Source organism: Balaenoptera physalus (genome assembly GCF_965194825.1).
Source record: "Balaenoptera physalus genome assembly, chromosome: 14".
In the NCBI taxonomy this organism is placed as follows: Eukaryota; Metazoa; Chordata; class Mammalia; order Artiodactyla; family Balaenopteridae; genus Balaenoptera; species Balaenoptera physalus.
This window is the reverse complement of record NC_138893.1, coordinates 14,288,092-14,315,485: the sequence shown is the minus strand read 5'-3', so window position 1 is coordinate 14,315,485 and position 27,394 is coordinate 14,288,092. Positions and strand designations below refer to the sequence as shown.

The following is a 27,394-nucleotide window of genomic DNA, read 5'->3' as shown; positions in this document are numbered from 1 at the left end:
GGGCAGGGCAGGGGATAGACAGGACAGGGAAGGAGGCATCTGCAGCTCCTGACCCGGCCCGTGGACCCTGCCGGCTGCTTTGTTCCCAGCCGCCCCTCGCGGCCCTCACAGTTGCCCGTCATCCGAGTCCCAGAGGAACCGGGGCAAAGAGGCCCTGCCCAAGGTCACCGCAGGAAAATCTGGGAGTCCAACCCAGATGTCCCCAACTTCAGTGTCTGTACATCCCTGTAGACCATATGCAGGATTCTCTCGACAGAAAGTGTGTGGAGCCAAGTGGACGTTCCTGGGAATTGGTGGTCATGTGGAAACTCATGCCACAGGCTTCTAACCACACCTATTAACTGCAGACCCCTTGACTCCACGGTGAAGCCCTTAGAAGCCCCGGGGCTTCACGCGGCGGCTCAGATTTTTATTAAACTGCTGCCCCAGAACACCATTTCTTCTCAAACGTGACAGCCTATTTGTAGAGTTTGGCAGGGCAAGGAATTTCATTAATATGATGTCTGTTTTTGCAACTGTTTTCCAAGACCAGCTGCCAGGAAGAATGGAGACAGCGGCATCCTTGCCCTGGAGGAGGGGCGGACGTCCGCTGTGAGTGCACCCATGTCGGGGGTCAGAGCCACCCAGCTCCGGCTGGATGAAATCCAGCCCTTCTGCTTTTGTAAGTAGAGCTGGATGGGGCACAGCCTCGATGTTTGGTTCACACAGCATCGTGGCTGTTTTTGCTCTACAACCCAAAGCTGAGTAGCTGCCACACAGACCGCACGTCCCACGAGGCCAGGAAGATTTACTATCTGGTTCTTTCCAGACAAAGTTTGCCAACCCTGCTCTAAATCAAAATGGGAGGCTGTGAGAAAGCTGTCCGTGCCACATGGACTATTGTGATTCACTAAGCTCTCTGCCAGCTACAGAACTCTGCAACTCTCTGATTTAAGAGGTGATTGAAGATCACCCCGTGCCCTCTCCCCACAGCAAAGCCCGCGCTGCCTGCCACCTCCTGGACCAGTTTGGTATCTTGCGCTCTTTTGCCATAAAGCCACCCTCTCTCTCCCAGCGGGGTCTCCCCCGTGCATTAAGCAGAGAGCGCTGTCTCCGCCCAAACCCGGCTCAGCCTCAGAGCTCCTGCTGCGCTACAGGAGCCCCTGGGAGGGCAGAGGGCTCTGTGAGAGTTTGCCATCAGGGTGCACCCCGTTTCCGCCTAACAGGGAGGTCCCCAGGAAAGCAGGCGGAGGCCAAGGTCCACTTAGTCCAGTGCTGCCACACTGGCTCCTTTTGACTGGCACCTGCATCTCACCTCTCCCCATCCATCACTGACCCCGAGTCCGCTGGCCCGAGGACAGCTACGCCTTTCCTCTACCGGGCCCCAGGGCCTCGGGAGCCGCCCGCCCCCAAGGATGCCCGCATCACCCACTCCTCGGGCCAGAGCTTCGAGGAGCTCAGGCGGGCGTGTCTGCAGAAGGGCGTCCTGTTTGAGGATGCAGACTTCCCAGCCAACAGTTCCTCTGTCTTCTACAGCAAGAGGCCCCAGATCCCCTTCGTGTGGAAAAGGCCGGGGGTGAGTGCTGCCAGGGCGGGCGGGCAACAGACAGGGGGTGTGCAGCTCAGCAGCCCAGGAGGGGGCATCATGGAAAGGATGGGCTGGGAGGCCTGGGCTATGCACAAACTGGCCTTAGGCACATCTCCTGAGTCCCCTAGAATGGATGCGGTTTGAAGGCAGGAATGGTGCTCGGGGGGCAAGTGGCTGCTCTGGGTGGTGGCCAGGGTATCTGGCTGCACCCGGCCCCCCGGCTCCACGATTCCCCACCGAGGCCCGGGACTCAGGATCAGAGAGGGTCTTGTCCGTAGCTGGCGAGTGGAAGTCAAAGCTTTATCCGGAAGTGTCAGGTGACACGTCCCACCAGAGTCCAAGGGCAAACACGCAGAAACAGGTGAGAGGTGGCTCCCCGCAGATCCCTCACGCTAACGCTGAGACAATGCGCCTGATGTGCTCAGGAGCTTCTGGCCAGAGCCTAGGATGCTCAGAGGGGACAGAAGTTCACTCAGCGAGCGCTCAGGACCTGTGCGATGGTCAGAAGGCATGTGAAGCAGGGATTCTCTCCCCAGACCATCTCCCTTCCTGGAGGGCAACCATCATCTGTGTCCCCGCAGGCCCCCTGCCACCAGCAGTCTGGAGGTGATGGCCCCGCGTGGCACCAGCTGGTGCCTGGGACCAGGAATCAATATTTGCCGTGCTGGATTAGTCAGGGCTCGACCTCTGACCGGGCGCCGGCTGGCTCTCCTTCCCCCAGGGAGGGTGCTGGTCTGGGAGCGGCTCCTGTGGGGACAGGACGCTGTGGGCAAGGCTAAGGGTGCCGGACCTAAAGGGGAAACCCTGAGTGCTGGTGCCACCCTGCCGCTAACGTGACCCCTGACCGTGGTCCCAGGCCTCAGTCTCCCCACCTGTAAGGTGGGAACAATAACGACCAACGTAGGCCCGACGTCTGGCACACGGAAGTTGCTCAACAAGTGACGGCTGTTGTTCTGATTGCGGTTGCTATTACTGCATCATCAGCATCAGCTCTGAATCTCATCTCACCACCAGCACCACATCGACCTCACCATCTCCCTACATTCAAATAATGTCGATGTTTTAAATATATAACATGTCTACTTTAAACAAACAAACACGAAAACCTCCGGCCTCTTCAGGGCCGGGCCCAAATTAAAAATTTTTAATTTTTTAAAAATTAATTAATCTTTTTATTTATTTTGGCTGCGCCGGGTCTTAGTCGTGGCACACGGGATATTCGTTGCAGCATGCGGGCTCCTTAGTTGCGGAATGCATGCGGGATCTAGTTCCCCGAGTGCAGAGTCTTACCCACCAGACACCAGGGAAGTCCCACGCAGTGGTTAGCTCTTTTTATTGCCATTTCCCGTTGTAGACTGTGTGTGTGTATGTGCGCACGTGTGAGTGCACATCTATAGGCCATGCTGCCGTGGTTCAGGTGTAAGCCGCTTCTGGTTGTCCAGTATTTTCCTAAGTCTGACAAGGCTATCACAGAATGGCTCAGCCTTTCTTCTGAGAAATTCCGATCACTTCCTTTCCTCCTAACTGGTCTCCCTATTTCCAGCCGTAGCCCATCAGGCCACCCCTACTGCCACCAGGGGCCTTGCCATCCCCTGCTCAGCGCCCTCAGTGGGCTCAGCATTAGCCAGGAGTGAGGCCCAGGATCCCACACAGCTCCTGTCCCCAGGCTGCCCTGCACCCGCCGCCCCTCCCCGCGGCCGGACCCTCCCATCGGAACGCCCTGTCGATCTGGGAGGCCCTTCTCTGCTTGGGGAATTCGGGCTCTTGCAGGGGCCTCGCCCACCGAGCCTTCTTGGCTCCCTGAAGAACTGTCGGCCATCCTATTTCAGCACTCATGCTGTTCTAATGTAATGACCTGCCTGTGTCCCTCCTCGGTGCCTAAGTCTTCTGAGAGGCAGGCCCTCATTCATCCCATACCCCACTGCACTCTCAGCTTCCAGCACCTTCTGTCACCTTCTAAACAATGACAGCAGCCAGCAGTTACGATGCCCGGCCAACACTGACTGTTCCAGGATTGTCTCATTTAATCCCACACAGTCCTAACATCCGGGTATTATCATTATCCCCGTTCTACCGAAGGAGAAGCTAGAGCCTGACGGGTGACGCGCACAGGCAGTACGTGACAGAGCTGGGCACCTCCCCAGGCACTGCCCCGGAGCATCGAGTGCGACGGGAACCCAACGCCGTCACCCCCGTCCGGGAGGGCGCCCACCCTCCAGCCTACGTGGTCATCCCCTGGCTTCAGGTGTCATTCTGCAGCCTACAGCTTGCCTTCTCTTTGCCAAAGTTGAAATTGCTCCACGATAAGAGTGTGATGTACACAGGCCAGGCTGGAGACCGTCTTTGTCCCCTCCTGGAACGAGGGCCCCCGGGACCCCCAAGGGATCCCAGTGCCCCAGACCGCAGCTCTGGGAGGTGCCCACCTTAACATTGATGTCTGCTCAGTGCCGCCCTGAATGATGGGCGGGGCTCCCACCCAAAGTCCTGACACCTCAGGCCCCTCCACCCTCCGCTTTGATGTCTCATAACTGGGCAGCTGTCCTTCCTGCATTCACTTTCAGAATCCGTTCTGCCCTTTGCTTGGTCTGCGGCTGAGTTCACCCTCTCTGTCTTCATTCCCAGAAACACACTCTGCGTGTCTCCTACTCAGGGAGGGCAGGGGCTTTGCGTCCCATCTTACACACATCTATGACGTCAGAAGCAAGAACCTGGGTGGGGATTGAGGTTGCTCTGGCAGGACGGAGCCCGGGGTCCCCGGGATGGTGTCAGCCAGGGCAGCAGGGCCACGGGAAGAGTCGCGGCGTCCCTCTGGGAGCCTCCGTGGCTCGGGCGCCATCCGCCTTTCTCCTCAGCCCTCACGTGCTGCGTGTCCCAGCAGCGACTGCCCGGCCATCCAGTGGGAACGTGGGGCGGGCGCTCTGCCAGCACCACCTTCTTGGCAAACACAGCTCTGCTTGGGGGCCGGGGAGTGGTGCACGAGAGCAACCAGAGCCAGGAAAGTCATGGGACGTCCGGGGGTGCCGGAGAGGCACCTCGTCCCCCCGGGAGCCCAGGCAAGGAGGCTCCGAGGGGGAACCTGGGCCTGGGGTTGGGGTAAGAAGGGGAGGTCGCCCAGGGGTGAGCCCACCCCAGGCCTTGCGGGGAGGGCTGTGGATCTGGGGGGGCATCTCCCGGTCTGATGGGGACACAGCCAGGGCGCAGTGCAGCCGAGGGCCTGCCTTCTGCGCCTGTAGCCCGAGCCCCTCAACTCACAAGCGCCTCGGCTTCCCTTCACCCCCCGACTCCCCGTCTGCCTGTTCCCATCTGCCTTCTTCCGTGCAATTCCCTCATGACTCCTCGGCCTCCTGAAGGCCCCGGTCCCCCCTCTAGCCTGGACTGATGGCCCTTGGCAGCCTGCGTGCACCATGGCACGTGGCCAAGACCTCCCTGCACGGTGGCGCTCCCCTTGGGGCTGCCCTCCCCCCAGAGGCCATTGCGCTCCAGGTCCCCCTTCTCCCACCCCGTGCCCCCTTCTGCCTCGACTGCCCTGGGCACACGGCCGGGATCCGCGCACAGCCGTGGATCGTAGGGCCCAGCCTCTCCAACCTTGTTAGAAACACGGCTTTTCCCTTTTAAAATTAAGTACTTAATAGAGAAAAGTCTGTGTGTTTGGCTGAGCCCCTTATGAGGTACAAGGTGAACCGTACAGGCCCTGAAAGCAAACATTCCTGGACACTTGGTCCCAAGTCCTCCAGGGAAACCACCTGCTGGTGCCCAGGCCGGCCTCCCTCCCCGGGTCCCCAAGCCGCCGTCTGGGGTCACCTCAGCTCTGTGGAGACCCCTCTGATCCTCCCTTCACAGGACTGTGGTTTCAGGTAACCCTCGTCCTCAAGCCCCCAGACAGCATTTCTCACGAACAAACACGCCTCTGGGGCCGACACGCATATGCAGGACTCCCAGGCATAAGCGCCACGCACGGGAGCGCACACGGGGCACACGCGTGGGCTCACGCACTGCACATGCCTACACACGTCACACATTCAGCAGAGGAGGCACCCACACCTGTCCGCACACGTGCCACGTGGCACGTGGGCGTCCGGCACTACCACACAGCGCCCCTGCACACACGCGCGCACAGAACCCTGTGACCGGCGCAGGGTTACTCCGACGCACGGCAGCGCTGGACAGACCGAGGCACCGTCACACGTGACAATCTCGCCGGCCTATACCTCATGGCTGATTGGCATTGGCTCGATGAGAATTTCTGAGTTTTCTCTTTTTTTGTATTTTTCTCTCTCAATGCACAGTTTGATGCAATTTGATAAAATTCTCCTGAACAAAAACAACCAGTTGCAAGACAAGAGCTCGGAGGCGGGGGCACCTGCAGGTGCAGTTGGTGGAGCTGGTGAGGCGGGCGAGGCCGCAGAAGTCGGGGAGGGGCGGACAGCAGGGAGGGGAGGAGGGGCCTTCACGCCCACAGCCCATCGTGTGCCAGGGGGCCCAGCATCTGGCCCGGGGCTGGGCAGCGGTCTGCCAACCTTCAGACTCCATTCTACAGGCGCTGCTCATGCAGGCCCTGGAGCAACTCCCCTGGGAGGGCCTCGGGGCTGTGCAACAGGGCTCTGGGGACTCCTGGGGTGCCCTTGCGGGCAGGGGCTCCAATACAGATTCTACCACCAGCCAAAATGTCCCATCTGGAGGAGGGTGGGGTGTGTGTCTCACGTGACAGATAAGAACACAGCCTGGAGAAGTCAGATGGCCGGCCTGACCCGCCGATCGGGGAGGGCTGCTGCTGGGACCACTCTCACTTCCCTGGTTTGCGCCTTCCCATGTGCAAACGCCCTTGGGCGCTGAGGTCAGGGAGAGAGAGAGAACATGGGGGCGGGGGGATCCTCACGGGCAAGGCAGGGCACGGGCACAAAGGAGCTGCCCCTCACCTGCAGCTGCCCTTCCTGCTGTCATATGATGCCAAGATTCCCGAGGTTACCTGGAAAGAGGCAGGAATTCTAGGGCTGGTGTTCAGGATGTCAGCCAGCCCTCTGCCAGGCCTGGGTTCGTCCTACATCAATGGCACAGTGCTCTTCAGAAAATCTCCTGGCTGAGTTTGCTGGGATATTTTTATTTTTTTAATTCATTTGGCTGTGTCGGGTCTTAGTTGCGGCACGAGGGATCTTCTTTGCAGCACGCAGACTTCTCTCTAGTTGAGGCGCGAGGCCTCAGTAGTTGGAGCGCGTGAGCTTAGTTGCCCTGCGGCATGTGGGATCTTAGTTCCCCGACCAGGGATCGAACCCGTGTCCCCTGCGTTGGAAAGTGGATTCTTAACCACTGGACCACCAGGGAAGTCCCTGGGATTTTTTTAAACTAATAAACCCCTGGGCTGGCACATCCTGGAGGCTGCAAAGAGAGCCCCATCATTCTTTAGCCTGGGAATTCCTCCTTCCTTCAAAGAAATCACCACCCTCTTCTGGCCCTTTAAGACACAGACCAGAGGAGAAGCAGGGTCCTGAGAAGCTTGTGGAAAGCAGTTAAGGACAAAGCTCTTCCCCAGGCGTCCACCCAGACCTGGTGGCGAGTGGCTGTCTCCAGCCCTCATTTCCGGAAATAGGTGGGGAAAGTCCCTCACTCACCTAACTGCATTTGGACTCAGTTAAAATGATGGGGGGCTTCCCTGGTGGTGCAGTGGCTAAGCATCCGCCTGCCAATGCAGGGGACATGGGTTCGAGCCCTGGTCCGGGAAGATCCCACATGCCGCGGAGCAACTAAGCCTGTGCGCCACAACTACTGAGCCTGCATGCCATAATTACCAACCGCCTAGAGCCCATGCTCCGCAACAAGAGAAGCCACCACAATGAGAGGCCCGCGCACCGCAACCAAGAGTAGCCCTCGCTCACTGCAACTAGAGAAAGCCCGCGCGTAGCAACGAAGACTCAATGCAGCCAAAAAAATAAAAATAAAAAAAAAAATAATGGGGCATCTGCTGTGTGCAGAACTTTCATCCACATCCCCTGATTTGCTGACTCCCCTCCCTGGACGGTCACACGATGCCTCTCAACTGCCCGCTGCCTCTGAAGCAGCCCATCCCCTGCCGTCACTCTGTCCTGGTGCTTTGTCCCTCCCCAGCTTGTACATCTGTTCAGGGGTCTGGCCCCAGTCACTCTGCAGGGACTTTCTCTCTCTTGTTCCTTAACTGTAGTCCACGCCAGGAATGGAGCCTGATGCCTCAAAAAATGGAAAGAAGATATGAATTTTCTATAAATGCTCTCAAAAACCTTTTGTTAATGTTTCATACATATCTCTCCATGTTTTATATATATAATTATAATACATACACCTATATGATTGTGTGTAATATATAATAAAATATATAACGCACTGTGATAAAATTATATGAGCGATATGTGCACATAATCTATAGATATATAAAAATTTTCACCTAAATGTGTAGTTAAAAAAAGAAAGAAGCTGGAGGTGGGTGAGGGGGAATTTGTGCTTAATCCCAGGCCTGTGGTGTGGGTATTACTTCACTCTAAGAGGAGGAATTTGAAGCCCACAGAGGGCACAAAGCTCATAAGTGTGGAGCTGGCATGCAAACCTGCTGCCCTGGCTCCTAGCCCAGGGCCCCTGAGCGGCGATGTGAAGCCTCAGTGCGTGGTCCTCTGTGCAGCCAGGAGGGTCGGGAGTCTATCTGGCCAGAGGGTGCATGGGGTTGCTGCTCAGAAGGCAGGACCTCTCCCCAGGGGTGTGACCAACCAGGGACAAACCCAGGTCTGCGAGGAACAGGGTCACAGCAGTCTCTCACCTCTTCTTGTCCCTTCTTGGGAAACATCAAATATAGGAAAAAAGCCCTGTGCTCCGAGTAAGGAGAGAGCCCCTGGGCCTGCTCCATCACTCCAGCCCTCCACGCGGTGGGCCTCACTTTAATGATGCTTTCCTTCTTCCAGGAAATAGTGAAACACCCAGAATCCTTTCTTGGAGGGGCCACCAGGACAGACATCTGCCAGGGGGGAGCTTGGTAAGTGTGAGGGGATGGAGCGTGGAGAGATGGGGCTGGACAGACCATACCATGGGGGCCAGCAGGAGTAGCACCGGGTCCCTGAGAAGCCAGGGGCACAAGAGTTGGGACGACATCAATGTGACCACCCTCTGCCACCTCCCTCCCCCTCCCTCCTTCCCTGTCTCCCGGTCTGGCCCCAGCTGAATGGCACCCAGGGACTCCAAGCCCCCTGCATCGTCATTCCTCCGGCGGGTGGATTCCCCTCTGGTCCAGGCTTGCAGCCCAGGAGTCTACAGAGAACAGAGATTCCCGGTGCCCTGGCCTGGCTCTCCTGTACTGTGACCAAGGCTAACAGTCACATATAGGAACTCGGCCCCTGCCAGGCATTCTCCTAAGTGCACGTTGCCTCATTTCATCTTCCCAACCACCCTTCCAATTTTACAGAAGAGAAACCAAATCTGAGGGAAGCTAAGTGACTATCCAAAGTCACCGGAGTGATGGCAGAGTCAGGGTCCTAACTGGCTCGTAACCATGATGCCACCCTGCCTCTCAGGGGCTCATACTTTGGGGAAGTCCCGCTCGCCACCGAAGCAATCCAGTCTCCTTCCTGCAATTGACTTGAGAGTGTCCCCAAGCCAGTTAAACTGGGCCCTACATTTCAGGATTTAGTCCAAAATTGGGCTGGGTTTACCTTTATTCTCTCTATGTAAAAAAAAATAAAAAGAGAAAGAGAGAGACCTAAAAAACATACCAGTGGAGCAAACTCACTTACAGCCGAGCTACCACCACTTTGGTCTAATGGTTAAAGTGGGCCATGCTGGAACCTCCATGTTGAGTGACCAAGCTCCCCTCACACAGAACCCGGAAGCCACAAAGCTAGAGGGATAACAACTGAAAGACAGAGATGGTGGATCATAGATAGACCACAGAGAGCTAGATGGTGGAATTATATGTTCTAGATGTAACTTTGACCTCTCAAAAAGATTGCATTCAGATCGGCGTTCATTTACCGAGGTGCAGCCCCTAGGAGGGTCTCCCTGCCCCTGCTCCCACGTCTCCCTTCTCGTTTCTCCACCCGCCTCTTCCTCTGCCTGCCCTCCCCCTACGCCCCTACATTGCTCTTCAATAGAAAATCATGGAACGGGTGCCTTTATTTTTCAGTTTTGGTTTGTCACATTGGTGTAAACGTGTATGGTTGGTTGGCGGTTGATTACGAATATCGTTTTGTAACACTTCCATTACATCCAATACTGTTCATAGCATACGTGTACCTTATGAAGGGTCACCATCAAATGACCCTGCAGCCCAAAAAGAGAAGCAGAACAGGACTGCACCGTTGCCCGCCCCCCGCCCGTTAGCGCCCCCTGCGCACAACCTTCTACCCAGCCGTCCAACAAACTGACCTGCAGGGGTGCCGTCTCCTGACCTGGGTGCGGTGCTAATGTGGATAATCCCACCCACCGGTACCCACGCAACAGAGATAAAGCAATCTCGTTTCTCCCTTTGTTTCAACTGTGTAACTAACTTTGGCTTCTGAACCTCCCCCTTCAAAAGCTCAGAGCAATTCGACTGAATGGACTCTCAGACCAGGAAAATACACACAATTCCCTACCCTGGCAAAGGCAAAACTTGGAGAAGAGTGTGGAGGAGGTCAGCTTACAGCAGGAGCTCACTCCATCCAGCTCTGGCCCGCCCTGGCCACCGAGAGCTGAGAGCAGGGACGGTCACCTGGAGGATACATGGCCAACTCTGCAGAACAAAGGGTGCTGAGAGCCTCCAGCTTCTGTCCCTTCCCCTCTGCACCTCCCCAAAGCCAGGTCCCCGGCTGCCAAAAACCAGCTAATGCGTTAGGAACCGGCTGTAGGCGCCTCGCTGGCGACACCCTAGGGAAAGCCAGAAGCGGAGGGCCTCCGAAGCAGCTTTCCTGACACGAGGCCCTCTGTGAGTCTCTTGCCTGTGGATGACATCCAGGAGGGGTCATTTGACAAGGCCTGAGCCCAGCGCACACGACGCTTCCCAGGAACGTGCGCTCTCAGGAGGCCCAGCGGAGCGTGCTGGGGTCTCGAGTTCCACTGGCAGTGGCGTTATCTACAGAAAACAAACAGATGGAGGATAAACATGGAGGTCCTTCCCTGCCACTTAACTGGATCCTTCTAGACCTCTGCTCACGCGTGTTTCATAGGCAGCATCGAAACACGGCTGGGCACAGAGGGGGCGCTCGCTCCGTTCTCTAGACAGGCGGACGGAGGCCGCAGGAGTCTGGCACCACACGGACCAAATATCGTCTCATGTTTGATTTCGCTTTGGAGTTTTCCTCTACATGTGTGTTAACATGAAGACGTAGTTGGGGAAATCAGTAGATCAGTCAACAGATCTTGAAAATGCAAGATAATTGAAAGCAAATACCCACAGAGCTACCATTATCTATAACTAAACTGAGTCTAGGTTGGGGGGAGGCATCGGTCCCAGAAACGCCTGCCCCAGGCACTGCAGGGCGCTATCTCTGAGATCCCCCAAAGGCCGCAGGTGCTCCTGGGCTACAGCTATGCTGCACCTGCTACCCAGTCCTGCTTATGCTACCGTCTGCAGCCTCGGCCCCCGGAGGGATGGCTCTGGAACTTCACAGCGCCCATGTGCAAGTATGTCTGAAATTCAAGCAAGCATATCCTGTAACATCGCCAAGACAGTGACAGTTGTTTACGACAAACTGGGCAGGAGAAGAGTCAGGAAGGGAAGCAGAAGGGAGGACAGAGGTATTTGCTGCTATTCTGATTCTGTCCACTCTTTTAAATGCAGAAAAGATGTGACCACACCTGGAACGCCCCACATCCCTTTCTGGCCTCGAGTTTTCCTGTTTCTTGTGAATTGGTGGCGAAAACTGATTTCTGGCTTTCATTCTGCAGGCGACTGCTGGCTGTTAGCTGCTGCGGTCTCCCTTACGCTTAATGAAAAAGCACTGGCTAGAGTCGTCTCCCAGGACCAAAGCTTCGGCCCGGGTTACGCAGGGATATTCCACGTCCAGGTAAGGGGGAACCCTGGCCAGCGGACTGACCTCTTAGGGGCTCAGTGTGATGCCATGGGTCTCTCCAGCTGCGTGGGAACCCTGGAAGGAAGCGTCCCTAGACCAAACTGCACTTCGTCAAGGAATAACCCCCGAAGCGTTAGGAGAGCCTTGCAGGCGTTCTGCCGTGAACCCTTTCAGGGAGTATGCAGGAAAAGTCTAAGAGCTGTTTTGGCAAATCTGGCGGCCCATTTGTTAAGGGTTTTAGTATCTGGAATTTCTTGGGCTTTAAGCATAAATGGTCTGAAACGACTATACCTCCTGGGAACTGGATTGTTTCTCACAAACTGAGTCTCCTTATTAAAGAAATATAGGTTTGGAGACGTGAGTGTGTTTAAAAATAAAAGCTGGGAGTATCACAGCGGCATCTCCTGTCGGGATCCCCTGGGGGGTGGCCTGCCCCGGGGGTCTCTGCGTATTCTCACCTCCCCTTTCACCCGCTCCTTCCTCCGCCCCCAGACCTGCAGCAGCTCTGACCTGCTATTGACACACGCCCCTCTGCTTACTAAGTGGGGACCTCACACAGTTTTCTTGATGGCCCTGGGCCTTCGCATACTACCTGGAAAAAGGAGAAAGGACATTGCAGGCTCTGCTAGAACAAAAAGGGATCCTTCAAAGGAGGCGCAGGTGCAGACACAGCCCTCTCCTGTCCCTTCGGCCTGGCACCGCCCCTTCTCCTCTGGGCCAGCCCAGCCCTTCCGTCTCCGCAGCCGCAATCTGAGTTCTGATTCCGGCCCTTTCGCTGCTTCTCCTCAGGTAGGGCCTGGCCCTGCTGGGTGCCTGTCAGGCACCTGCTGATGTCTGGTGACAATACTGTCATCTTCCCCGTGGGGAGAGGGGCGCTGGAAGTGAGCCCCTCCTCCCTCTCCTCTCCTGTCCTCACCCACAGTCCTGGCCCCCGGGCTGATGGGGCCCTCTCTCTGCCACCGACAGTGCCCTCTGAGCCAGCCCTCCCTTGGAAAGCCGGCCCTGAGAGCCCCCAACCCTGGCCCCTGCTCCAGGGAGCCCGAGGCCCAGCCCGGCCAGCAGGCGCACTGCTCCACAGTGCCTCTGCCCCCAGGGAAGCCTGGGGTGACACAGGTTGGGAAGATGAAGCCCCAGGGGGAGCCCAGAATATCCCCCACTGGGCTCACCAGGGCCCAGGGGGGGATATTCCTTAAATGCACACAACTGTGCCAGGAAAGGGCTGGCCCACTACGAGTCACCGAGCCCAGGGGTGCTCGAGACGCCCAGCAGCACTGCAAACAAATGGCTCTGGGACCACGGCCGACCCTCTCTGTCTCTGTCTCCTTCCCTTAGATCTGTCTCTCGGCCAACTGGATGACAAGGAACACGCACACGTGTGCACGCACGGAGGCATGCAAGCACTTGCACACAGTGCACGAACACACAAGCACATGCGTGTGAGAGTGTAAGAACACACGTGCAGCAGGGAACTCGGCTCACTGTTACGTGGCAGCCTGGATGGGAGGGGATCTGGGGGAGAATGGATACACGTATATGTATAGCTGAGTCGCTTTGCTGTGCACTTGAAACTATCACAACATTGTTAATCGGCTCTACTCCAATAGAAAATAAAAATTTTTTAAAAAAGAGAACACACGTGCAGGCACATATGTGCACACACACGCGCCCCTCACGTGGCACAAGCGTCCACCTGTCCCACTACAGCCTCTCTCTGCGTCTTAGAGGCTCCAGCTGCAGGTGAGGAGGCAACACCTGGGTCCGAACGTGAAACTGCGTGCAGGGAGGAGTGGAGGCCCAGCTGTGGGCAGACCAAGCCTACACCGCCCACCCCTGTGAGAGAAGAGCTAATGCAGGGCCGTGGAGGGTCCACGGAGGACCCGTCCTGCTTGCCCCAGCCTTTCGTGGGGACACCGAGCCTTCAGCCCGTGTCACTGGTGGGCCAGCTCAGCTCCAGGTCCAGGTGGCCCCCCCATGGAACCCAGGAGTGGTTTTCCTCGACCGCAGGGCAGCGTGGTCCAGTTGAGGGGAGGAAAGCCGTCAGCACTTGCAGGTGGGGTGGGCCTCCCGAGGGCCTCCCCGCTCAGTTTCCGCCTCCATCCTGGCTATAGTTCTGGCAGCCCAGCCAGTGGCTGGACGTGGTGATCGATGACCGGCTGCCCACCTTCAGGGACCGCTTGGTCTTCCTGCACTCCGCCGACCGCAGCGAGCTCTGGAGACCTTGCTGGAGAAAGCCTACGCTAAGTGAGTGTTCCCAGCTCGCCCGCAGGCCCAGGCCCAGGCCCAGAAAGCCCTGGCTCCACACCCAGGCCTTTGCCTGGAGCATCCTCAGAGAGTGAGACGGAGGGTCTGGGTGTACCGGTGTGGCTCACCGGGGCCCACCTAGCTGGGGCTCGGTCAGGGTTGGTGGTGGAAAAGGAGCAGCCAGAATAGTCTTCCTGTCATGGCCTAGGTGTGCCCATCGTGGTGACACGTGTCCCCTTTCTTTCCCTGGCTCAGAAATCTGGCCTTTGGAAGAGCAGAGAGGGTAAGCAGAGGGAAATTCTGGCTGTGTTGATGAAACTTGGTTCTCCAGACTTCCCGTCAAGCAGTTGTAGCTCAGACACCTGGATTATTAACCACGTGGGTATCAAGGCATTATACTTTCCCCCTTCAGAATATTCCTTCTTTTACTCTTTAAAAAACTGTGGTAAATTTTACCATTTTAAACTTTTTTAGTGTAGAGTTCAGTGGCATAAACACATTCACATCGCTGTGCAACCGTCACCACCAGCCAGCGCCAGAACTGTTTCATTTTGCAAAACGGAAACTCTGCATCCATTACACACTAACTCCTCATTCCCCCTCCCCTGCCCCTGGCAGCCACCCTTCTACTTTCTGTCCCCATGGACTTGACTAGCCCAGGAACCTCATAAGCAGAATCGAGATGACCATTTTTAATCACTTGGCTGACGGCCTCGGTTCCCTCCAGCACGCTCGACTTCCAGCCACCAGCTTGTCAGTGACAGGCCACAGCAGCCTGACTTCTGTGCTCAGATGACAGCACAGCTACCCCAGGAGTCCCTTTTGGGCCTAGATCTTCAAGCCACGGGGAATCCTGTCCTCAGAGACAGGAACCAGGAAGTATGGTCGTGCTTCTACCTCCAGGTCAGGCTTACAAGTGGCCAAAAAATGTGAAGGCAAACTGGAGTTAGGTCAATCCTTGAAGTCATCAGGACAGGATTAAAGGCATCAAAGAAGAACCAGAGGTGGCCGCCTCACCCCAGCCCCACCCAGGTCTGTGCAAACACCCTCAGTGCCACCAGACAGGCTTGAGGTGGGCAAAGGGGCACTGCTGACAGGCACAGCGGGGAACCTAGTATTGGCTCTCATTGAGTCCTCCCATCCAGGCGCCTGGCTGGGGGGATCTTCTCCAAGGCCAGCTGGGCAGGGGGCAGCTTTATTCTCGGTGAGCCCAGCACAGGGCAATCCTCTCCCTGCAGCTGTGCAAAAGGCTTGGGCCAGGAACTCCAGCCACTGGCACTCAATGGGATATGAAGAGTTAGCCCTCTGCCTCAGAAAGGAGAGTAAAGAATAGGTTTCCTAAAAAGAAAATCTTTGGGTTTTTTTGTCATTAAAAGAGGCCAAAAGTGGTTGGGAGGACATCTGACCAAAATAGATGTACAGATGCAAATAAGCATATGGAAAGATGCTCAACATCATTTGTCGTTAGGAAATTGCAAATTAAGACAACGATGAAATATCACTACGTACCTACAATACCAACTGCTGACAGGGCTGTGGAGTAAGAGGAACTCTCATGCATTGCTGGTGAGGATGCAAGGTCAGCCATTTCGGAAGACAAGTTGGCAGTTTCTTACAAAACTAAACATCATCTTACCAAAAGATCCAACAATGATACTCTTTGGTAAATGAGATCCAGAAACTGGAAGCAACCTAGATGTGCTTCAAGATGAATGGATAAACAAACTGTGGTACATTCAGGCAATGGAACATTCTTCAGTGATTAAAAAAAATGAGCTGTCAAGCATGAAAAGATATGGATGAATGTTAAATGCATATTGCTAAATGAAAGAAGCCAATCTGAAAAGGCTGCATACTAGATAATTCCAACGATATGACATTCTTGAAAAGGCAAACCTATGGAGATGGTAAAAAGATCAGTGGTAATGGAAACAGACCAATCACAAGCACTGAAATTGAAACTGTGATTAAAAATCTTCCAACAAACAAAAGCCCAGGACCAGATGGCTTCACAGGTGAATTCTATCAAACATTAAGAGAAGAGCTAACACCTATCCTTCTCAAACTCTTCCAAAATATAGCAGAGGGAGGAACACTCCCAAACTCATTCTATGAGGCCACCATCACCCTGATACCAAAACCAGACAAAATGTCACAAAAAAAGAAAACTACAGGCCAATATCACTGATGATCATAGATGCAAAAATCCTCAACTAAATACTAGCAAACAGAATCCAACAGCACATTAAAAGGATCATACACCATGATCAAGTGGGGTTTATCCCAGGAATGCAAGGATTCTTCAATATATGCAAATCAATCAATGTGATACACCATATTAACAAATTGAAGGAGAAAAACCATATGATCATCTTAGTAGATGCAGAAAAAGCTTTTGACAAAATTCAACATCCATTTATGATAAAGAACCCTCCAGAAAGTAGGCATAGAGGGGACTTACCTCAACATAGTAAAGGCCATATATGACAAACCCACAGCCAACATCATTCTCAATGGTGAAAAACTGAAACCGTTTCCACTAAGATCAGGAACAAGACAAGGTTGCCCACTCTCACCACTATTATTCAACATAGTTTTGGAAATTTTAGCCACAGCAATCAGAGAAGAAAAAGAAATAAAAGGAATCCAAATCACAAAAGAAGAGTAAAACTGTCATTGTTTGCAGATGACATGATACTATACATAGAGAATCCTAAAGATGTTACCAGAAAACTACCAGAGCTAATCAATGAAGCTGGTAAAGTAGCAGGATACAAATTAATGCACAGAAATCTCTTGCATTCCTATACACTAATGATGAAACATCTTAAAGAGAAATTAAGGAAACACTCCCATTTACCACTGCAACAAAAAGAATAAAATACGTAGGAATAAACCTACCTAAGGAGACAAAAGACCTGTATGCAGAAAACTGTAAGACACTGATGAAAGAAATTAAAGATGATTCAAACAGATAGAGAGATATACCATGTTCTTGGATTGGAAGAATCAACATTGTGAAAATAACTATACTGACCTCATACCGGTCAGAATGGCCATCATGAAAAAATCTACAAACAATAAATGCTGGGGAGGGTGTAGAGAAAAGGGAACCCTCTTGCACTGTTGGTGGGAATGTAAATTGATACAGCCTCTATGGAGAACAGTATGAAGGTTCCTCAATAAACTAAAAATAGAACTACCATACAACCCAGCAATCCCACTACTGGGCATATACCCTGAGAAAACCATAATTCAAAAAGAGTCATGTACCACAATGTCCATTGCAGCACTATTTACAATAGCCAGGACATGGAAGCAACCTAAGTGTCCATGGACAGATGAATGGATAAAGAAGATGTGGCACATATATACAATGGAATATTACTCAACCATAAAAAGAAACGAAATTGAGTTATTTGTAGTGAGGTGGATGGACCTAGAGTCTGTCATATAGAGTGAAGTAAGTCAGAAAGAAAAACAAATACTGTATGCTAACACATATATATGGAATCTAAAAAAAAAAAAAAAAGGTTGTGATGAACCTAGGGGCAGGACAGGAATAAAGACGCAGATGTAGAGAATGGATTTGAGGACATGGGGAGGGGGAAGGGTAATCTGTGACAAAGTGAGAGAGTGGCATGGACATATATACACTACCAAATGTGAAATAGTTAGCTAGTGGGAAGCAGCCGCGTGGCACAGGGAGATCAGCTCGGTGCTTTGTGACCACCTAGAGGAGTGGGATAGGGAGGGTGGGAAGGAGGGAGACGCAAGAGGGGGTAGATATGGGGATATATGTATACGTATAGCTGACTCACTCTGTTATACAGCAGAAACTAACACACCATTGTAAAGCAATTATACTCCAATAAAGATGTTAAAAAAAAAAAGGAGAATTTGGCTAGAGGAAAGCTTATTTGTAGTTGGAACAAGGCAATAAGAAGAATAACTGTAATAAAGGAATGTTTCAGACATAAAAAAAAAGATCAGTGGTTGTTGGGGCTTTGAGGGGAAGGAAGGAGGGAAGGAAAGATGAATATGTAGAGCACAGAGGGTTTTTTTAGGGCAATGAAACTATTCTGTATGATACTGCAATGGTGAATATATGACACCATGCATTTATCAGACCCACAGAACTTTACAGCACAAAGAGTGAACCTTAATATATATGAACTTAAAAATCATCTAGGAGGATAAAGGAATCCCAGTATGAAAAGCAGCCTGTGACAAAACAATCTAATAGTATTACAAATCTATGAAACAAACTCATTGAAGGTGTAGGCGAGAAAGGCGCTGACCTAAGTAACTCTGGAAATGAGTGCAATCTGTGAGATTGAAAGCCAGAGAGATTGGGACTTCCCTGGTGGTCCAGTAGTTAAGACTCTGTGCTTCCTAATACAGGGGGCGAGGGTTCCATCCCTGGTCGGGGAACTAAGATCCCACATGCCACGTGGCAAAAAAAAAAAGAAAGAAAGAAAGAATGACAGAGAGATTGTACACAAGCACTGTACACTAGCTGGTAAAGTTGTTTCTCATGGGGTACAGGACAACAGTTCTGATACGATTATACATATCTACTGATTGAACAATTAAGTAAATGGGTGGCAGATGGTGGAAGCCAGGTTTCTCATTGTTGGAGTGAGAGGTTACAAAGAAGCCTGGTGGAGGAGGCTAGAATGATATAAGTGGTAGTGGGTCAGAGTTGGGGACATCAGTATGAACTCAGGTTTAGTCGAATAGAGATGGTTACACATTGATGAGTATATGTGTCACTCATGGGTTAGTACACAGGTATTATTTCCTTGTTTATCAACTGAGAGGGCCTAGAAGCAATGACAATCCCATAGCAACAAGCACTCCTTCTTCTCAGGTCTTGGTTTCTAACACCATTCTCCAATCAAAGGAACCAGGGCTCCTTGGAGATAAGGTTGATTGTAGAACTGGGGCAAGAAATACAGAAGATGAGCCTAGAGTATCTTGCAGTGTCAGGAAGTGAATGTGTGTGTGTATGCTTTAAACGTACACACACACACACACACACTGATGGAGTTATGTCAAAGGGACACAGGAGCCAACTGAAGGAGCCGAAAGTAGCCAAAGCTGGAACAATTAGAGCAACAAAATAAGTAAAATGGTATTGGATTATAAATCAAAGTATAAAATTAATATTCATGAGTCCATACTAATGTAAATAAATCATTGAATAAATAAATGGGGGAGAAGAGACAAATCTGCCACATAGAAGAATTCCGGGGAACTTATGTAGACTCTCTGCCCTCAAGAAGGTAGAGCATGACGCCCACTCCTAAGTCCTTCCGAAGAGGACAGTAATGGGGGGTGGGGGGAGAGTAAGTTCACAGAGGAGAAACACGACAGACAGGAAACCTCAGCCCGTGATCAAGGCGACATCAACAGTGACAAGTCATGAAGACACGATGTATGCTCGATACGACGTGATGAGAACGGTACTTCACCCCAGTGGTCTTCTTCCCCCAAACCTGTCACCCCAGTCTACGCATGAGAAAACCAGCAGACAGATCCCAACTGAGGAACATTCTACAGAACACCGGCAGTGCCTCAAAACTGTCCAGGTCATCAAAAACAAGGACAGCCTGAGCAACTGTCACGGGCCAGAGGAGCCTAAGGTGACTTGACTAAGTGTGATGATGTGGGATCCCGCATGGGATCTTCCAACAGAAGAAGCACGTTAGGTGAAAACTAAGGAAGTGTGAATATGGTATGAACTTTAGTAACAATGACGTACTGGTTCAGTCACTGTAACAAATGCACCACACCGATGTAAGATGTTAATGTACAACCGTATTAATCAAAGAACTGAAGAGAGAAAAGCGGCTGGGACTACATGGGTCCAGAAAGCAAGAGAAACGCCTCCATCTCCCTCTCGGTCTCATACAACTAACAGCTTCATGCTCAGGCCCCATTCCACGTGAGGCGAGAGAAGGAGGCTCATTTAAACCTCACAGCAGCCCTAGGAAGAAGAGTGCAACCGCATTTCGAAAATTGGGAAACTGAAGCGCTGAGTGAGTTGGTCCAGCATCCCTCAGCTTGTAAGTGGGGGAACTGGCACTTGGACCTGCAGTCTGTCAGGGACCAGGGTTCTTGGCCTCCTTAATCAACAGAAATTGGTCAGAGGCCAGACAGGAAAGTCAGGTAAGGCTTTAGGGGGCCCCTGCTGCAGCAGGGGGGGGTGAGAACAAGCAACATGCCCCCTTGCTTGCTTTTCCCTGGGGGGATGGGGCGGGAGCTTGTTCCTTATACGGGGTGAGGGTAGCGGTGCGTCCAGGGGTCGGGCCGGAGGGGTGGCTTAGGTGTTTTGCCCACCTCTTAGGTGGTGTCGCGTGCAGGGGGCGTGCGCAGTACCCTGCTTTTGCTCGCGGCTCTTCAAAAGTGGCAGTTAGGTATTTCTCTTGGTCTCTTTTGTCCAGAATTTGTCTCATCTGTGCATGCACGTGGTTATTTTTAGCCCCATACAGTTTCTTTGTATTTTGTTACTCAAGGAGAGGTGTGTCCAGGTGCCAGCACGGCAGCCCAGCAGCCAAGGGTCCCAGGTCGCAGCCAAGGGTCCCAGGTCCCCGCCTGTCTCCTTACCACCACACCCACTGCCTCTCTCACAGAGTTCTCAGCATCTCTGGTTTCCTCAGAGCTCCAAGTAAACCCCATCCCTGCTTCCCACCTTCTTCCACATCCCCAGCCTGGGCGAGCCCCGGGAGGTGGTTCTCGGTTAGAAAAGGTAGAAAAACTCTGGCTGAGGGGCGCCACCTGGTGGTGGTCCTTGTTCCCTGCAGCCGTTGCCAGGCTTTCTTGCCGCCCTCACAGGCTGAACGGGAGCTACGAGGCTCTGAAGGGGGGCAGCGCCATCGAGGCCATGGAGGACTTCACCGGGGGTGTGGCAGAGACCTTCACAACCAAGGAGGCTCCCGGGAACTTCTATGAGATTCTAGACAAGGCCTTGAAGAGGGGCTCTCTGGTGGGCTGCTCCATTGACGTAAGTCGCTAGCTGGCTGCATCCCAGGCACTGTTCTAGGCTCAGATGCCGAGCTGCCCACGGAAGAGGCATACCTTGCAGGGGGGCGGGGGAAATGCTTATTTATTTTAATTAAAACAAACGTTTGTGTTTAATGGTTTTCGAGTTGCAGAGGTAAGACGCCCTTGCTGTATCAGGTGGAAGAATCTTGAGATGATGGACAGGGCAAAACTCTGTCTCCCTCCCCCGTCCACGCTGGGACGCCTGTCGGGTGCCCGTCACGCCTCTGTCCTCGCTCGTGCAACAGGCACGCGCGTATATGCACAGACTCGGGGGCGGTGTTTACTGAATGGAATCTTACTATACACTTTCCTGAAACTTGTCTCTTTCACTTCATGGATCATGAAAAAATATACCCGTGGATAGAAACAGAACAGCATTTTTTCTAATTTCTTTATGCATACAAACACATGCATGTAATTTTACCTCATCTATTTTTTGAAGCCTATTCAACTTTTCTATTTCCTCTTGGATTAACCTGGGGAATTTATCCTTTGCTAGTAAATTTCCTCTACTTTTTCAAGTTTGTGACATAGAATTGCATGTCATATGGTTTTATGCTTCTTACTGCCTCTTTGGCGTCTGTTCCTTGCTATTGCTACATGGTGGGAAAGGTCAAGTTTTTCTGTTTGGGGGCAAGAATGTAAACTCTTCGGTGAAGTCCAAGCAGAGAATGAGGGACCTCCACCCTGGGAAGAGGCTGGGAATTGCTGTATGTCACTGCTAACCACTTAGGGGGGCTCCCGTGTACCCATTTTATATGCCCACTCACAGGGCCCTCACCTGAGGGGGCAGGAGGGACTGAGCCAGACACGGAGCTGTGTCTGGCCGGCTGGGGAAGGTTTGACGTAGATACTGCTCCTTTTTTGTTTTAGATCAGAAATGCTGCAGAATCTGAAGCCCGGACACCTTCTGGTCTCATTAGGGGTCATGCCTACACAGTGACGGGCATTGACCAGGTAGGCGACAGGGACCCCTGTTGACAGGGTATGGGGACAGACTTCGTAAACCTATATAGCGCATTGCAGTTTAAACTGCACTTTCGGACATGACAGAGGATGTCTCATCCAAAGAAGAAAGGCTGGAATTCAAAACAGCAAACAGGAGAGAGAGAGAGAGAGAGAGAGAGAGACCTGTGAGGCCGGCACAGTATAAACTTGGTCAGCAGCTGCGAGACCCTGGTCTTTGTTTTTTCTGTTCTTTTCTTCCCTGATTCTACATCAGTCCTGTCATAGTCAGGGTTCCCCAGAGAAACAGCACCCATAGGCTAAATCTGTATATGAAGAGACTTTGTAGTCGGAATTGCTCACCTGGTTATAGAGGCTGAGAAGCCCTGCTATCCACAAGCTGGAGCCAGTGGTGTAGGTCCAGTCCAAACCCAAGAGCCTAAGAACCAGGAGAACCAGTAAGTCCCAGCCCAAGAGCAGAAAAGGACCAAAGTCCCAGCTCGGCAGTCAGGCAGAGAGGGCACATTCTCCCTTCCTTTGTCTTTTTGTTCTTTTTGGACCTTCAGCTGATGAGATGGGGCCCACGTACAATGGGGAAGGCCATCTGCTGTACTCAGTCTACCAGTTCAGAAGCTCATCTCATCCAGAAACACCCTCACAGACACACCCAGAATAATGCATAACCAAACATCTAGGCACGCCATGGTCCAGTCAAGTTGACGCATAAAATTAACCAGCACAAGTCCTATTCTCTGCAGCTGTAGTTCAGGGTGGAACTAATCCCCGGGGCGGGGAAGAGGGGGCACCCAGACCCCTACATGGTACCACTGTGACTTCCGGTGAGTGCTTTGTTTGGAGGAGTGCACGGGAAAGAGGAGGGGAGAAAGTGAGATGAGAAGCAGAGGGGGGCACCCTTGCAGGGTCAAGTTCAGTGAAGTCCAAAGGGTTTCCCTCCGTGGCCCCCCTTGGGTGAATCTCAAACCCAGTCGGTAGGGGACCCGGGCGCCTCCGGTCTCCTCCAGTGGCTGACGTGCTCCAAATGAGTGGGGAGCACACGGGGTGCAGAGGGAGCCTGTCCCTGCCCCCCAGCGGGCGGCGTGAGCAGCGTGCCCAAGCGGGAGGTGCAGCTGGACTGTTTGGAGAGTTGGCTTTCTCCGCCCCCCTCCCTGTCCACACATGCCTTCCTGCCACTCACTTGAGCAGGCCTGTGATTCCTGACGTCAGATCTTCTAAATGTTATTCCCAGCGATGGCAGAAACCTTCCCATCGTATGACACTCTGTTCAATTGCATTTGCTTCCTCTCTACCTGTAAGGAATTCACCTCCCCACACATTTCAATGAATGAACCTCTTTCATAGCGAACTTGGACTCTGGAGAGGTCATACTTAAATTATTTTGCACGTAAAAAGAGAAAATTGATGCCAAAGGTATGAGGATAAGCGTTCTGAGAACTGAAATTCCTGGATCATTGTTGAATCGAAGTCTTTTACTCTCACCCTTCCACCCCCAGAAACTCTCTATGCATTGGCGCTCTTTCCTGCTCTGGGCAGAGCCTGAGGGCTGAGTCCTCTTTCTGTACTGGCTCAAGGGCTCTCAGTGTGGCAGCAGAGACTCTCATGTGACACCTGAAAGGGGGAGAAGATCGGATTTAGAAGACTTTTAGAAGTGGGTTTTTGTTTATTGCGGTTGTTTCAACTCCCAGCATGGGCTTATATTCTGATCATCTGGGAGTCAGATGCTAAGGGTGAAGAAAACTCAGTGTTAGACCCACTGACTGCCGGATGCTGAAGATACACGATAAATAAGACTTGGCCTCTGCCTCTGGGGGGTTCCAGTCTAGAGAGAAAACTCACCCGTTTGAAGATTCCTGTGGACTCACTTCTTGTTAATTACAATTCCACTTTGTTTCCCAGATGCGACATCACCCTTCTGGGGTGATTAATATAACATCGTGTTCAATAGGAATTAGGAAATTTTGAGAGCTAGTTAACAACTGATGAGTTTTGACATGTCCTTAGGGTGTCAACAGGCTTTCAGAAAAGCCAGCCTCAGCCGGAGCGAACCCACCCTGGAGCTCACAGATGGATTTAGCATTCTCACATTTCCCTTTTAGGTAAACTTCCGAGGCCAGAAAATAGAGCTCATCAGAGTCCGGAACCCTTGGGGCCAAGTTGAGTGGACCGGGTCCTGGAGTGACAGGTCAGTCCCCGCCCCATCCTTCTGACCGATCCCCACCTTCCTACAGCTCACGGGGCACGAGGCCAGGGCTGGCTTGTGCACATGTGATGAGGGAGCAGCCTGACTACGGTTCTCTCCTGGCTCCTGTTCAGGGAGGGTCCTGTCCCGCTCTGGACCTTACTTCTGCCCTCGGGCCCTCCATGCCCTCAAACTTGAAGACTCACGGTGCCCTTTACCTTTCACATAATTGTATTATGTCAGTGACTGTATTACCTCCCATGGGAACTTTATATCACATGATATGGTGAAGGCTTCATCCCAGTGATGAAGAGCTCCTGTGTGTGTGTGTATGTGTGTGTGTATTGGGTGCAGGTGGGGTGGCAATGAGTACTTCAGGTGTGAGAATCCCTGAAACATTGCCAAGCAGGTCGCTAAAGTGTTCTCTCCCGTGGTCACTGACCATTGGCCAGAGGCCCGGTGGCCCCCAGCGACACAGAGGAAGTGGAGCGGGAAATTCACCCGTCACAGAGCAGCCACCTGGGCTGTTTATACGGCCCCCGATGATAAAGAAAGGGCTGCCTGTCCTGTATGTGTCCCCTCCTCGTTCCCCGGGAAACAGCCTAGGTGACTGGGATGGGGGGTGTTCTGGCTCAGGCAGGGCCCCCTAACCCGTCCCCACTCCTGCCCACCCACGGCTTGGGGGGCTTCAGGGAGCCTGGTAGCGAGTCTAGAGCTTCAGTAAAACTGAGCGGTGTTTGTCCTCGGCTCCCACAGAGGCACCCCCCCACCCCGCCCGTCGGTGTGCTGGGGGCTTCATTAAGCAGACTCCCGGCCTGCCTGTCAGCCCCATCGCTGGGCTTGTGCCACCATCCCTGCCGTCCGCTGGGCTTCTGTCTCCTCAGACCCATCAAAGGAGGGAAGAGATCAGCCTCCCTCTCCAGCTGGAAATGGAGAGAAAGAGATAAACCCACATTAATGAGACTGCTTCCTAAGGTGAATAGATTTTGAGTCTCTCCGTTCAGGGAATGCGGTGTGTAAAAGGGCCGAACCCTTTTTCCCCCTCCTGGGAAACACGCAGAGGGAGAAATAAAGGAAGCGCATTTTCCCTGGCTCGAGGCTGGACACAAGCTTGCTTTCTCTCCCACTCAGCCTCGGGGTGATGGGGGGCTGGTCCACAAGCCGATCCCTGACCCTGACCCTGACCCTGCCTGCTGTGAGAACAGGGCTGAAAGGGCTGCTTACTCCCCCAGGCCCACAAGGTGTCTAGGGAGGACCACTTAAAAGATATTGGCCCTGGGTACTGCTCTTCCCCGGACTGGAGAATTGTTCTGAGGCCTCCCCGCCTCCATCCAAGACCTACATCCAAGGTCTACAGGGTGTAGGTGAGGTAGACACACCACTTACAGCACCGCAGTGGTGGTGACTCAGTTTGAACTATTTAGAGGTGGTCATGGGGGTCACAGAAACTCCGTGGACCTGGAGGTGGAACTCCTGAGTCTGCAGGACAATGGGCGCTGTGCACCTGAGCCTTCTTGCCCATAGGCGGGCTCGTCTACCTGGCAGAAGCTCACCTGGCCTCCTAGCGCGGTCTTGTAAAGAAGCTACTTGGGGGCTTCCCTGGTGGCGCAGTGGTTGAGAATCTGCCTGCCAACGCAGGGGACACGGGTTCGAGCCCTAGTCCGGGAAGATCCCACATGCCACGGAGCAGCTGGGCCCGTGAGCCACAACTACTGAGCCTGCGCGTCTGGAGCCTGTGCTCCGCAACAAGAGAGGCCGCGATAGTGAGAGGCCCGCGCACCGCGATGAAGAGTGGCCCCCGCTCGCCACAACTAGAGAAAGCCCTCGCACAGAAACGAAGACCCAACACAGCCATAAATTAATTAATTAATTAATTAATTATTTTTAAAAAAGAAGCTACTTGGTATGTTTAATGTCAAGCCCGGGTGAACGTGAGGTATCGTCACCACTCTTCAAGGCGTCAGCTTGTAGACCAAGGGGAGAGGTGGAGGGAGTGTCCCAGGCCCCACGTCTCAGCCCGCTGTGGCTTCTCGTTGGGCCCCTTCTGCCGCCCTGTTCATGTTCAACTCCCTGTGACGGCCCCAGGAGACTCTTCCGTGGAGGAGGGTCCAGTGGTCCTGAGGGACTTTTTGCATCAGCTGCGCTTGGAGATGTACTTTCCCACCAGCCTCTCCACCCCCCGGCACATTTCCAGGGCCCCCGATCAGGATCAATTCCCCACATAACGTGGACCCTGGTTCCTAGGGAGGGGCAGGTCCCACCCCAAGGCCAGTGTCATTCCCACTGCTGTCCGCGACCTTGTACCTAACGCTGGCTTTGTTCACCCCTGGTTCTTCTGAGCGGCATTCCGTTGGCCCAGCCGAGCAAAAGCGCCTGTGTCACGCTGCTCTGGACGATGGGGAGTTCTGGTACGGTGTTTGTCTCTGTTTTCCTCTCCGTATTAACTCCATCACAGGTGTGGAGCGTGTCTCAGTGCCCTTAGGTGTAAGAAACGCTGCTTTTTCTCTTCTATTATCTTTTATTTTATTGGCAAATCAAATCCATTTGTCTCAAAACCCAGGTTGGCAGAGAATGTAATGTCACGTTTGGGGGACTCACCGTATCTACAGGTTTAAGAGGCCCAGGGGAGTTAGTGCGATCCAGAAAACATGGGGCTGAGCCTCTGGTCTCCGGCCCAACCTCCTTCCTCTGAGCACGCCATCATCCCCGCTTGCATGTGAATTCGAAGACAAGCAGCCCTGACGCTCACAGGTACACTCCCGCCGTGCCCAGCTTGGTCACAGGGACCCTTGAAAGCTTCTACCTGAGAGCATCTAAAAATACAGACTTAAGTGGGAAGGAAACATTCCTAACCTGGACTTTCCACAGGGCTGAATCTCTGTTTAACTGAAAACTTTAATGGGCCTTCATCTCTGGAGGCTTTTTTCAATCTTATTTCTTCCCGTCGGGTCCAGAAAGAGTTGGTGCATCCAGCCCTGCAAGACCACAAATTCTTTTTTTTTTTTTTTTAAGAAATACATACTTTTTAAGTCTTTTTATTTTTGGCTGCATCGGGTCTTAATTGCAGCATGAGGGATCTTTCATTGTGGCACGCGGGCTCTTCTGTGGCACATGGGCTTAGTTGCCCCGTGGCACGTGGAATCGTAGTTCCCCAGCCAGGGATCAAACCTGCTTCCCCTGCGTTGGAAGGCGGATTCTTTTTTTTTTTTTTCCAAATTTGATCTTATATTTTAGCGTTAAACGGACATCTCCATGTCAAAAGCATCAGGATTATATAGATCTGCTGCAATGCACTAACCAAAAAGCATTCATAAAATTATATATCTTACCCCTAACACACACACACACACACATACACCCACACATACTTTGTCAATCTCTTTTTAATTGTCT

At 52.8% G+C, this 27,394-nt stretch overlaps 1 protein-coding gene across 1 annotated transcript in view; it reads left to right on the top strand.

Annotated features, from left to right (window-relative positions):
• Positions 1–603: 603 nt before the first annotated feature.
• The window catches only part of CAPN9 (calpain 9), a gene marked incomplete at its 5' end in the record, with an annotated part of 50,462 nt that continues 23,671 nt past the window's right edge, over positions 604–27,394 (top strand). Inside the window, 11 exon segments of the mRNA XM_082424968.1 lie at positions 604–661; positions 1,055–1,162; positions 1,341–1,555; positions 8,488–8,547; positions 8,549–8,558; positions 11,444–11,562; positions 13,677–13,778; positions 13,784–13,809; positions 20,650–20,818; positions 21,733–21,816; positions 23,919–24,004. Of these exon segments, the coding sequence (XP_082281094.1) occupies positions 604–661; positions 1,055–1,162; positions 1,341–1,555; positions 8,488–8,547; positions 8,549–8,558; positions 11,444–11,562; positions 13,677–13,778; positions 13,784–13,809; positions 20,650–20,818; positions 21,733–21,816; positions 23,919–24,004 (1,037 nt within the window).